The following is a 13,498-nucleotide window of genomic DNA, read 5'->3' as shown; positions in this document are numbered from 1 at the left end:
CTGGCAACAGCACGGATGTTGGATTAGCAGGATGTAAGATTGGAAAATGAAATATTGCCAGAGAGGGTGAAGGTTTGAACTGATCTGTAAGTGTGACAAGAAGAAGTGACAAGTACAAGAGAAAATGGGCAGATAAAACCTGATGTGATGGACGTACAGAGAAAAGATGTTGTGCTATTCTCCAAAACAGATACAGACAGGGAGGTGGTTGGGAGAGGAGGTGACCCTGATGAGAAAGACCCAGTCTGAGGTGATTGTGTGCTGAGCTTGAGGTCGAATATGAGGATCTAGAACTGAAAACACCATCAATGTAGAAAAGCAGTGAACCTAGCTCCTTTGAAAGGCACTTACAAGAATATTTTTAGGGGAAAAAAAAGACAGAAAATAGGGCTGAGGATGATGTTCAGATTCCGTCAAATTTCAAGAGATATGCATGAGAGGAGCCAGGGGCTGAGGAAGACAGTCACAGAGGAAGGAGAAAACCAGCAGTGAGTGGCCTCACAGAGCCAATGGAAGAGAAATGTTTTAGAAGAAACTATATGATAGGATCATATGTTTAAGAAAGGAAATTTAAAATAACAAAAGCACATTGAATTGGCCATTTTGAAGATCATTTGTGGATTTGCTAGATCTATTTTGGAGGTTTCATAGGTGTCTGAACATGAACGAGGTTCAGAACATGAATGAGATGTGAGAGGAAACACAGACATCGTGACCATTCTCCTCAGGAGGATGGCTATACATTTCGCAAAATATGGAGAAGTTGCACTCACCAGAGTTGGTCTTGGTCAGTAGGAGCAAATCTCAATTAATCCTAAAACTGAGCATCTTTGTTTTAAAAGCCAAGTTGGTAGCCTGGTCTCTGAAATGTTCAGGCCAGGAAAGGACTGAGATGCTTTCATAAGAGGCTGAACAGAGGGCATAGACCCAGGGACATTTTAACTTCTCCCAAAGCCCATTGACACTGAAAAGAATCGAGTGCGGCCCAGGTACCAGGGAGCAGGTCTGCTCAGCGAGGGTGGTGTTTCAGGTAAACACAGTTCAGAGCATGGGGCTTAATGGAGTGGCCCCCCAAGGGATTGCCTCAGTGGAAAGTAATTAATTACCATCTTAGGTTAACTGTATCTTGTAGCCTGTGCCTTCCAGGGAGGGAAAAATGCATAATGTGTATAACTTATTTTCTACAGTATAAGGTCAGACTTAGATTTCTCTAGAAAACGGTATTTTTTCATTAACAATTCAATTTCTATTTCAATTCAACTTTCTATTAACAATTTCAATTTAGTGGTCATCAACAAAATCATGCCTGCTCATAAGGGCCTCATTTAGAAAAAGGGCCTCATTTAGAAAAAGAAGTCGGTTGAGCATCCAACTTCGGCTCAGGTTATGATCTCACAGTTCATGGGTTCAAGCCCCGCATCCACCTCTGTGCTGACTACTCAGAACCTGGAGTCTGCTTTGGATTCTGTGTCTCCCTCTCTCTCTGTCCCTCCGCAGCTCATGCTGTCTCTTTTTCTTCTCTCTCTCTCAAAAATAAATAAACAGTAAAAAAGAAAAAAAAAGAAAAAGGAAATATTTAGTAATTATTTGTTTGTATACACTTATACATAATAATAGAATCAAGTATCTTAGCACTAAAGCAATATTCAGAGCTCACTGAGTTTAAACCTCATCTAAGCACTATCTTTTCTAAAATAACTCTGAACCTGATCATCTGGGTCCCATTATAACAATCACATAAATGAGTAATTTTCAACTAAAGACCGATGTATTCAGTTTTCAAATTCCTATCATTGTAGGAAAGGCATTTTTTATTGCAATATGAACATTAATGAAATCTACTTTCATTTTTTTTTGTTTGTCTTATAATGTTTATTTATTTTTGAGAGAGAGAGAGACAGACAGAGTGCAAGCAGGAGAGGTGCAGAAGGAGGAGACACAGGATCCGAAGCAGGCTCCAGGCTCTGAGCTGTCAGCACAGAGCCCGACATGGGGCTCGAACTCAAAAACTGTGAGTTCATGACCTGAGCCAAAGTTGGATCTACTTTCTTAACGTAAAAGAAATTAAAAATTTTTAAATCTTCCAACTACTCCTAAATATCAAAATTTCAATGTCAGTTATATTCCATTTGACCACCACTTAAAAATAGCTCTAAGTTCCCCTATTTTTAATATTAAGAAATTGAATTTTAAAAGTTATAAACCAGCAGGCTTGGTTTTGAGTCCAGATCATTAATTATAGTCCTGCTTCAGTACCTCAGGAAGTGTCTCTGGGAGCATCTCACACCTGTTTTTATAACGTTTTCATGAACAATAAAGTGATCAAAAAGTAATCAAAGTGATCAAAAAGAGATCTCTGAAATTAAGTTTTCAGAAGACTATTTGCTATTTTAATACAGGTTTTTATTGTGATCTGATCAATATTTTCATTAAAGCTTTGGATAAGAGTGGTAGATGATTATCAAAAGAAGTTAAAATCAATATTAGAGAATCCAAGCATGTCAACATATTAATTAGTGGGCTAATTCCAAGAAAATCATGGTATAGTTCAAATAGGACAAAATAATAAAATATATCTCATATACAAAATCACATAGAAATTGGAGAGGTGGGTGGGTGTGTTTTCTTGTTTAAAGAATGGGTAAATCCCATAAATACATGTTAAAAGCATCCAATGACTGCCAAAATAAAAACTCAAAAAAAAAAATCTAAAATATCTACTGTCCTCATCAAACCAAAACTGAATCATTCCAGAATTGAAAACTTTAAGAGGATTGTAGAAAAAGGAGTGTGTTGGGGCGCCTGGGTGGCGCAGTCGGTTAAGCGTCCAACTTCAGCCAGGTCACGATCTCGCGGTCCGTGAGTTCGAGCCCCGCGTCAGGCTCTGGGCTGATGGCTCAGAGCCTGGAGCCTGTTTCCGATTCTGTGTCTCCCTCTCTTTCTGCCCCTCCCGTTCATGCTCTGTCTCTCTCTGTCCCAAAAATAAATAAACGTTGAAAAAAAAAATTAAAAAAAAAAAAGAAAAAGGAGTGTGTTTGCAGCAAAAGTGATTAGCTGTCATTTATTCAAATTACTGGACAGCTCAGAAGGGACCTATATTTTCAATACTAAAAATGGTTGTCAGGTAAATAAGTCATATAGAGATAGACAAATACTGTGTGATCTAAACAAAAAGGAACTCATATTTACAGAGAACAGATTGGTGGTTAACACAGGTGGAGAGAGGGGCCTGGGCAAAATGGGTGAAAGTCATCAAAGGATACAAACTTCGGGTTTAAGACAAGTAAGTTCTGGGAATGCCTTGTACAGCATGGTGACTATACTTAACAATAATATATATTTGAATGTTGCTACTAGAGTTGATTTTTGTAAGTTTTAATTTTAATTCCAGTTAACATACAGTGTAATATTAGTTTCAGGTGTACAACATGGTGATTCAACGCTTGCAAACAACACCCAGTGCTCTATACCCTCCTTCATCCCCATGACATTTCTCTCTCCCCCCTCCCACCTCCCTCTGGTGACCATCAGTGTGTTCTGTATAGGTAAGTCTTTTCTTGGTTTGTCTCTCTCTGTTTTTCCCCTTTGCTCATTTGTTTTGTTTCTTAAATTCCACATATGAGTGGAATCATAGGGTATTTCTCTTTCTCTGACTGACTTATTTCACTTAGCATAATACACTCTAGTTTCATCCACATTGCTGCAAATGGCAAGATTTCAATCTTTATCATGGCTGAGTAATAGTCCATTGTGTGTGTGTGGGGGGGTGTATACATACCACATATTCTTTATCCATTCATCAGTTGATCAACACTGGACTGTTTTCATAATTTGGCTATTGTTGATAATGCTGCTATAAACATCAGTGTGCATGTATCACTTTGAATTAGTGTTTTTGTATTCTTTGGGTAAATACCTAGTAGTGCAATTGCTGGGTCATAGGGTAGTTGGAAAAATAGATCCTAACTGTGCGTGTGGGTGGACGGTATCTAGAGTTATTGTCTGATCGTTTCACAATATATGCATATATCAAATCACTTAAATTAAAAAATTTAAATTTTAAATTTAAAATTTTTGAGGTACCTCCATACTCTATTTTCTAGAGTGACTGCACCAGTTTGCATTCCCGCCAACAGTGCAAGAAGGTTCCCCTTTCTCCACATCCTTACCAACACCTGTTGTTGCCTGAATTGTCAATGTTAGCCATTCTGACTGGTGTGAGGTGGTATCTCATCATGGTTTTGATTTGTATTTCCCTGATGAGGAGTGGTGTTGAGCATCTTTTCATGTGTCTGTTAGCCATCTGGATTTCTTTGGAAAAATGTCTATTCATGTCTTCTGACCATTTTTTTATTTAACTTTATTTTTTTATTTTTTAAAATTTACATCCAAATTCATATATAGTGAAGCAATGATTTCAGTAGATTCCTTAATACCCCTTACCCATTTAGCCCATCCCCCCTCCCACAAACCCTCCAGCAACCCTAAGTTTGTTCTCCATATTTATGAGTCTCTTTTGTTTTGTCCCCCTCCCTGTTTTCATATCATTTTTGTTTCCCTTTCCTTATGTTCATCTATTTTGTCTCTTAAAGTCCTAATGTGAGTGAAGTCATATGATTTTTGTCTTTCTCTGACTAATTTCACTTAGTATAATACCCTCCAGTTCCATCCATGTAGTTGCAAATGACAGGATTTCATTCTGGCCATTTTTAAAAAGTTTTTATTTAAACTCCAGTTAGTTAAGGGGCACCTGGGTGGCTCAGTTGGTTAAGCGTCCGACTTTGTCTCAGGTCAGGATCTTGCAGTTTGTGGGTTCAAGCCCCACGTTGGGCTCTGTGCTGGCAGCTCAGAGCCTGGAGCCTGCTTCAGATTCTGTGTCTTCCTCTTTCTCTCCCTCCCTGGCTCATGCTCCATCTCTCTCTCAAAAATAAATAAACATTAAAAAAAAATTTAACTCCAGTTAGTTAAAGTACAGTGTAATATTAATTTCAGGTGTGCAATTTATTGATTCAGTATTTACACACAATACCCAGTGCTCATCACAAGTGCCCTCAGTTATGCCCAGAATTCGTGATCCCCAAAGACCGCCAGGGAGCCGAGTCCGATGTAAAAGCAAAAGAGCCTTTATTCGAGCTAGCTCGAGTTCAGTCCCCTACCTGCACTGACGCAGCTGTGAGATACTGGGGAGAGAGAGCCAGTTTCAAAAGGACAAAGGTTTTATTGGGGCCTAGGGGCAGTTGGTGAGGTAATGGCTGTGGCCTCAGCCGATTGGCTGGGGAAGGGTCCGAGTCCTGTTAGGCAGGTGAGGGGGGGGCAGGTTACTCAAGGGGAGGAGGCGTGGTCAAGGTGAAGGACACAGAACAAGATGGAGTCAGCTGGGGTAGGCCGCCTTTTTCACCCTCCTTGATCCCCATTCACCCATCCCCCACAGTCTCCCCTCTGTTAACCATTGGTTGGTTTGTTCTCTACAGTTAAGAGTCTGTTTCCCGGTTTGTCTCTTTCTGTTTTTCTATGATCATCTGTTTTGTTTCTTAAACTCCACATATGAGTGAAATCATGCGGTATTCATCTTTCCCTGACTTGTTTCGCTTAGCATAATACTCTCTACCTCCATCCATGTCAATTGTAAATGGCAACATTTCATCCCTTTTGATGAATAAGTAATATATTGTATATATATATATTCCACATCTTTATCCATTCATCAGTCAAAATTACAGTGAAATATCACCTCACACCTGTCAGAAGCCAGTTAGGTGGTGAGTGTTGGCTGCTCGTGGCCACAGGAGGGAAATGGCTCCGGCCACGTCCTGTTCCTAGTGGGGTCTTTCTGAGAATGCTGCCTCTCTGGGATGTGCACAGAGATGAGCAAATAACCTCCCCACTCTGCACTCCAGGAGCTTCTCAGATTGCTTCCTCCTCGCTGTCCTTGGGCTGTTTGTCCCTCTGTGTCTCCAAGAGCAAGGCAGTGCCCTCAGGCTGATCCCAGCCTCCTCCTTTAACATTCCAGGCTTGAATTCCCGCTGTTGCCAGAAGTCAGGAGATCCAGCCCCTCCAGCCCTGCTGGATGGTTGCTAGGGAGATTCATCATTCCCCACCCCCTCCCTTGCCCTTCTCCTTGACCTCGACCTCGGCTCCCTCCCCATCCCAGCGGCCAAGGTCCGTTTCTCTCCCAAACTGCATCTGGGCATTCCTACCTTCTTGGCTGTGGCCTCTTCTCTACCTTAGGTTGTGGAGCTTGTCCTGACAGTCTTCAGGTTCGTTTTGGGGTGTTCAGAACGATTGAGTTACGTAGTTGTGTTCGTGGGTGAGGCCAGCCCAGGGCCTTCCTGCTCCACTGCCCTCTTCCCACCTATGTGAAGAGTAGATCTTACAAGTTCTCAGCACAAGAGAAATAGATCCTAACTGGGTGGGGATGGAGGGCATCTGGACTTACTGTGTGATTCCGCTAACATAAGAAATGCTACTTTGGCTTGCTTGCTGGTTTGAGCGTTTTCTCCTTCACGTACCCCTCCCACCAACCACGCCGTGATTTACACAAAAACTTTAAGGGTTTTTTACTTGCTAAACCGAACTCAGAAAATCATCTGCTGGCTCACGTTTATAAACATGGCTATCAGTGTAAAGTGTCACACAAGCAAAATTGGTTTGCACTTCTTATAGGCGTACGTGGGGTATAATGGGAATACTGGTATTTTACCTAATTGTGGTATTTATTTTCCAGGTATCAAGTTTAAACACTTTTTCACAATAATGCTTACCTTACTTTTCGGATTTTATGTGTGCTGTACCTGTATTGTTCAAGGGAGGTTAGGGCTAGCTGCAGTAACAATCCCAACTCAGTAATTTAGACCCAAATACTACATTTTTTATTCATATAAAATATGACTTTGGAAATCAGTGTCCTATTCTTTCCAATAACCAGGTGATCCAGACCTCTCAAAACGTGACCTGCAGGGTTGCTGAGGCCCAGGAGAAGTGCCAGAAGTAGGGGGAAAGACAGGAGTTTTATTTTATTTTTTTAATATAATTTTTGAGAAATTGGTTTCTCAACACACAGTGCTCATCCCAACAGGTGCCCTCCTCAATGCCCATCACCCACCCTCCCCTCTCCCCCATCCCCCATCAACCCTCAGTTTGTTCTCAGTCTCTTATGGTTTGCCTCCCTCCTTCTCTGTAACTTCCTCCCCCTCCCGTCCCCCATGGTCTTCTGTTAAGTTTCTGAAGATCCACATAAGAGTGAAAACATATGGTACTTTCTTTCTCTGTATGACTTATTTCACTTAGCATAATACCTTCTAGTTCTATCCACGTTGCTGCAAATGGCCAGATTTCATTCTTTCTTATTGCCAAGTAGTATTCCATTGCATAGATAAACCACATCTTCTTTATCCATTCGTCAGTCGATGGACATTCAGGTCCTTTCCATAATTTGACTATTGTTGAAAGTGCTGCCATAAACATTGGGGTACAAGTGCCCCTATGCATCAGCACTCCTGTATCCCTTGGGTAAATTCCTAGCAGTGCTATTGCTGGGTCATAGGATAGTTCTATTTTTAATTTTTTGAGTAACCTCCACACTGTTTTCCAGAAGACAGGATTTTTTTTTTGTAAGTATAGTCTTATTTTTACTTAAAAAAATATGGAAGGTACACATTGAGAATTGAAATCCTATGTCTTTTCTTTCTAGAGATGTGACATCATGTTTTCTGGTAATTTCTATGAAACATTGTGCTAAATCAAAGCATACATATGACTATTAAAGCTGTTTGCTCTCTCCTCCTCATGCTGAGCCAGCCCAGCGGAACACTGCCTTGGTAGGGAGATTTTGACAGGAGGAAGGAACTGCAGAGTCCCTACTCCAACAGAAAACCTAACAAACAGGAAGCGTTTTAGCAAACCTGTACGCACACTTAACATGTTGTAAGAAAGGGAGACCTTTTAGCCTACTTCCAGCATAAACACACACTCATTGGGGCCAGTAAACTAGGTACGCCAACGTAGAAAGCATCTTTGCTTTGATAGCGATAATAGCTAAAAAGTACACAGTATATAATACTTTGATCTTTAAGTAGGTAATCATGGAAGCTCCAAGATTATAGCCACTAGGTTAGCCAGAGTATTCATCTATAAAAATAGTTTTCTAAAAATGCTTAAAAGCATTCTGGAAACAGACTACCTCAGGACCAGCAGAAGACAGAGTGATGCAGGGACTGCCGAGTGTAAGACAAGGAAGTGATTTTCACATGTAGCTTCAGGTGAGGGGCATCTCTCAGTTATTCCTATGGCCAGGACTAGCTGGGATGGGAGCTGCTGCAGAGGGCAGCCAGCTCAAGGAACACCCTAGAGAAATGTTCCCACACAGGTAAAAACCCCTCTGAGGCTGCAGGACCGAAACTGATGCATACAGGAAGCTGTGAGCACACAAAAAGCCTGATGGACATGTGGAGCCAAAGAGGGCTGGAGCTGGTGGGTTCTTCCAAATGCTGCTGACCTACCAACATTTATGCTGGGGAAGGGGTCCCTGGGGGAATGCTGGCCTCAGGCTTGCTCCAGAGGAGCCTGACTCAGGCCAGAGAGAGGGGCCTACTTGGGGAGGAGTGCTAGGATTACTGAACACAAGGTGCTTCAGGGGCCTAGGAGGGTCAGAAGACTGTCTTCTGACCCACCAATACTTAACGTCCGTGAAGAGTTGTGGAACAGAGCCAGTCTTTCCAAGATGTATTCTGTCGCATAGCCAAAGCCTCTTCCAGTCTATGGGGCTGGTGACGTCCAGAAAGATATCGTTGCCTGGTGGTAGGACCTAGTGCCGCAGATCATTCTGGGCAGCTGGCACAGGGGATGATTTGCATAATGAAGTCACCACCAAACCACTGCTTAAATCCAGTCCCCGGCCTTCTTTTTCTGCTCTGTAGTCCAGAAACATTTCCTTAAAAGCCAGAAAGTCTGTGAACGTGAGCAGCATGTCAAATGTCACCAGCCACTTCATCGTTATGGTGCTGCAAAGTTGTGGTGAAAGGTGCCATGTTAAATCCAGGAATCCGCTCCAGCAGCTGTTCTTCAATATATTTTTCTACCAAAGAAATATATTCGTTAAAAATAGGTGTGTAGGTGAGTTTATTCTCTTCTGTGTCTTCAAACTCCTGGTAGTACTTGTCCATGAAATTCCTCTGTAATAACCGGAACTCGTCATCCATGATAATGTCCTCTAAATATCCAACCAGAGCATCAAATTCTGCATCAGAGGCAGAAGAGAAGGACAGAGCGAAGCTCTCTTTCTCTAGGAAAACAGCCGCCGCCGCGGCTGCCTCCTTCTCCTCCACGCGCGAGCAGGACCGTAGGCCTCTTTTTTTTTTTTTAATATATTTTTAAATATATATATTTTTTACATTTTATTTTATTCTTGATAGAGACAGAGCACAGGTGGGGGAGGGGCAGAGAGAGACGGAGGCACAGAATCCGAAGCAGGCTCCAGGCTCCGAGCTGTCAGCACACAGCCCCACGCAGGGCTCAAACTCACAAACCGGGAGATCATGACCTGAGCCGGAAGTCGGACGCTTAACCCACTGAGCCACCGGAGGCGCCCCAGCCCCTCCGCCTCTTAGCCCGCCCGCGGCCTGGGCCCAGCCTGCGCTCCGCTCCTTAGGGCCCCAGCCGGCACCTGGGAGGCCTCGCCGCCAAGGCCGCGGCCGCTCACGGCCTAACGAGTTGGGCCCTGCGTGTGTGGCCCCGCGCTTCAGGCTCCCCGGCGGCAGCCGCGCCGGCTCGACCCCACGCGGGGCCAGGCCTCTCTCGGCGCCCAGGTTCTGCGCGCTGCAGTCGCCGTGAGGGACTGGCGTCAGTTACCTGCAGCCCGGAGGCGCGCCCCGCCTCCAGAAGACAGGATTTTTGAAGACACTCATCACTTACACTCACATTTTATTTCCCTGAGTCACGTGGTCCCGATGTAATTAGAAGGTAGATATATTTATATCCCTATAAAAGGTCTTCATCTTTTTTCTGGAAGTTACTTGGAAACGATCTGATACTGCTGGCTCTTTTGAGGATTTGTTAGGTGAGACCAGGGCCGTTGCGAGTGGCTGAGGGTGATTACTGCCCCGGCTGGGGCTTTGGGGCGCCGACCCCAGTGTCCATGATCCTTACGTTTAGGTCTGGCTGCTGGGAAGTCACAGCGTCCCTAGCCCTTGTGTAAGCTCGGGGACCGTGTCCTCCGCTCCCTCAGCCTGGACAGTTTCCTGCGGGCTCGTGCCGACAGTGCTGCTGGACACTCAGCTGGACACTGGCCCTCTGCAGGATCCAGAGATGATTGTCTCTGTTTCACAACATCGTCTCTCACCCTTTACAACCTTTACCTTTTAGAGTCTTTCTAGACTCTCAGCTTTGTGTCCTTATTTATTCACATCTCTGTTTTCTTCTAGATTTGTACTCTTTGAGAACGGGCCAATGTCTTACTCACTTCAGATTGCCTCTTCCAGTTCAGTGGCTTACATACATGTGACAACTATTCACTGAGTAAAGGAATAAACATTTGCAACATAAGTGAAACCTCACTATTGGAACAGTTAATTAAAATGCCACTGCCTTCCTTGTTTTATAATGTTTACGCATTTTTAATAATCTAATTCTTTTAAGGCAATGGGTGTTCTTTTATTCTTATTCTGTTTGGCTGCTATAACAAAATACGATAGGCTGTGGCTTATCCAGAACAGAAATCTATTTATCACAGTTCTGGAGTCTGGCAGTTCCAACGTCAAGCAGCCAGGAGACCCTTGTGTGGTGTGGGCCTCCTGGTTCACAGACAGCCGTGTTCACTGTGCTCTTTGCTCATGGGACGAGGGACCAGGGGGCTCTGAGCCTATCCACAGTCTCCCCCTCTCCACCCAATCAGCTCCCGAAAGCTCACATACAAATACTAACACATGGAGAGTAAGTTCCACGTATGAATTTTGGAAGGACACAAACATTCAGTCTATAGCAGGTGGTTAATCCAAAACAGTAATAAAAATTGTGATCAGAGGGAAACCTTGATTTGTTCCTGACTCTTTGGGGAAGTGTCTAGTTCTCCTTCCGTCAAAACAATAATATGACTTTGTTTTGTCGTAAATATTTTTACCTATTGAATGTGCTCGCCTGCTGTTCTTTCTATATCACAAAGCATTTTTCTATTTAATGACTTACTGATATTTGCAAAAATTTACAATATAATATTTAACCAATTCACTAATGTTTCAGTAATACTTTCATGAATGTTAAAAAAATTTCTTTTTTAATCTTGTTTTTAACCCTGCACCAAATTGATTTGCCTGCTTGGCAATACACATACGATAATTCACTTAGTGATGTATTTAAATATATAAACTTGTAAAATACCAGGCAGAATTCATGAAGAAGTATTAATTACATTTGTAAAATTAAATATTCAGTTCTTTTTTTAAATATATATATTTTAAATACATCCAAGTTAGCATATGGTGCAACAGTGATTTCAGGAGTAGATTTCCTAAGCCCCCTTATCCATTTAGCCCATCTCCCCCCATCCCTCCAGTAACCCTCTGTTTGTTCTCTTTATTTAAGAGTCCTTTATTATGTTTTGCCCCCCTCCTTGTTTTTATATTATTTTTGCTTCCCTTCCCTTATGTTCATCTGTTTTGTATCTTAAAGTCCTCATATGAGTGAAGTCATATGATATTTGTCTTTCTCTGACTAATTTCCCTTAGCATAATACTCTCTATTTCCATCCACTTAGTTGCAAATGGCAAGTAGCTATTGAGTTCTTTTTTTTGCTTAAATCTCAGGGTTTTGCTCTACTATATCTATAATACTGAAGATAAATCAAAATATATCCCTAGGGTTTGGGGACAGCTTCTCACATCAGCAGTAAATATTTTTGAAAACCCATGTTTTTGTTTAAAAATGTATGCAACTTCCACACAATAATATATCCCTGATCACTTCAATACAAAATAGTTGTTTTAATGTTCAGTTATTTTTAAGTCTATCTAGACCTTTAAACAAAACTAACAAACCCAAGAAGATGTAGCATTTTTGCCTAGTGACTTCAAATACCCTTTGAGAGATATACCGCTTTACTAGAATTAATAAATTAAACCCATAAACATTTCTTCTTAATACATACTAGGCTACATTTTATATTTTAGAGAGTACTGATTTGAGGTTCCATGTTAAAATGACTCATGAATTCGAGAAACACTGCAACCAAAAAGTTTTTTAGTGGTTTAAAGAAGCCAAGGAGAAACATTGAGGTGACAGACTGTCTTTCCCTTGTATAACCAGGAGCCTTTATTTTGCAAAATCTTTTTCCTCCCTGTTCCACCTTCATCTGACTTACAGCTGGGCCACGGACAGTGATGTGTTCATGGTACATCATTAACAGGAGCAGAGCCTCACACCGTCCCTTCAGGAAGGGGGTTAGTGCAGTGGGCATCGGGGAGGGAAAAAAGAGCCATACCTTGACCTAATTACGTTAGTGTATTTACTAAATGTTTATCATGCAAAAGCATTGTAAAGAAATCTGCAGATATGTAAGGCATTAAAACATGAATATTACAGGGGGGTTTGGGAAGGAGGTCTCCTGACAGGCAGTGAACACAATAAAGTGTTCAAACAGAAGCCACTGCAGGACACAGCCCTTAGGGTTGTCAGTTTTTTTTTTTTTAATGAAGTTTAATATGCTGAGCTAGAAATGTCCAGGATTGATGCTGATATGTGGGGAGGGGGAGGGTCCTAGGAAATACCCATGGCAGAATTGATGGTGATATGTGGGGAGGGGAAGGAGGAGGGTCCAAGGAAATACCCCATGGCAGGATTGATGCTGATATGTGGGAGGGGGAGAGGGAGGAGTGTCCTAGGAAGCACTCCATGGCATGTGGTAATCTCCATTTACTAGAGTATTTTATCTCCGGGGAGAGATTTTATGCATGTTTTGTGTTATCATTAACATTTGCAATTCCAAATTTTCAGAATCTATGACAAGATATTGAAGCTGATACACCCTTAATGTTCCCAGCCATATACCAGTTTAATCCAGATTCTAGAATTCAGTCAGTCAGTGTATTTATTTCCCCAAATTAAAGAACCTTGTAAAATACACTGAAGGATTCTCAGAAAATTATTCATGTTGATTAAGACCTTTGAGTGTATATTATTAAGGGACTCTGATCCATTAGTGTAAAATAACTACAAAGAACTGAAATGAAATAAGTAAAAATTATTAAATGTATTTATGGATGGGTAGACTTTGGAAAGGATAATTTTATACAGAAACCTCAATAATGTGTATTAAAAGGGAGACAATGACATAGAAATTGTATTGATAAGTCAGAATAAGTGCTTAGTCCATGATTTTATAAATCTTCAAATTGAAAATGCATTAGAGCTCTATGAATTTAGAATTAAATTTTTATTATCTAGATTTGCTTGGGGCACCTGGGTGGTTCGGTCAGTTAAGCGTCTAACTTTGTCTCAGGTCATGATCTTG

At 41.8% G+C, this 13,498-nt stretch overlaps 1 protein-coding gene across 1 annotated transcript; it reads right to left on the bottom strand.

Annotated features, from left to right (window-relative positions):
* Window positions 1-8,774: 8,774 nt before the first annotated feature.
* On the bottom strand, window positions 8,775-12,378 carry LOC121018392 (ADP-ribosylation factor-like protein 2-binding protein). Its single transcript, XM_040457126.1, is given in 4 exon segments — window positions 8,775-8,972; window positions 8,974-9,345; window positions 9,568-9,813; window positions 12,350-12,378. Coding segments are annotated over 4 exon segments (816 nt in total). The 3' UTR covers window positions 8,775-8,803.
* Between the last annotated feature and the right edge of the window lie 1,120 nt (window positions 12,379-13,498).

This window comes from Herpailurus yagouaroundi, unplaced genomic scaffold (genome assembly GCF_014898765.1).
Source record: "Herpailurus yagouaroundi ecotype Mexico unplaced genomic scaffold, PumYag 219, whole genome shotgun sequence".
In the NCBI taxonomy this organism is placed as follows: Eukaryota; Metazoa; Chordata; class Mammalia; order Carnivora; family Felidae; genus Herpailurus; species Herpailurus yagouaroundi.
This window is presented reverse-complemented; position numbering and strand designations above follow the sequence as displayed.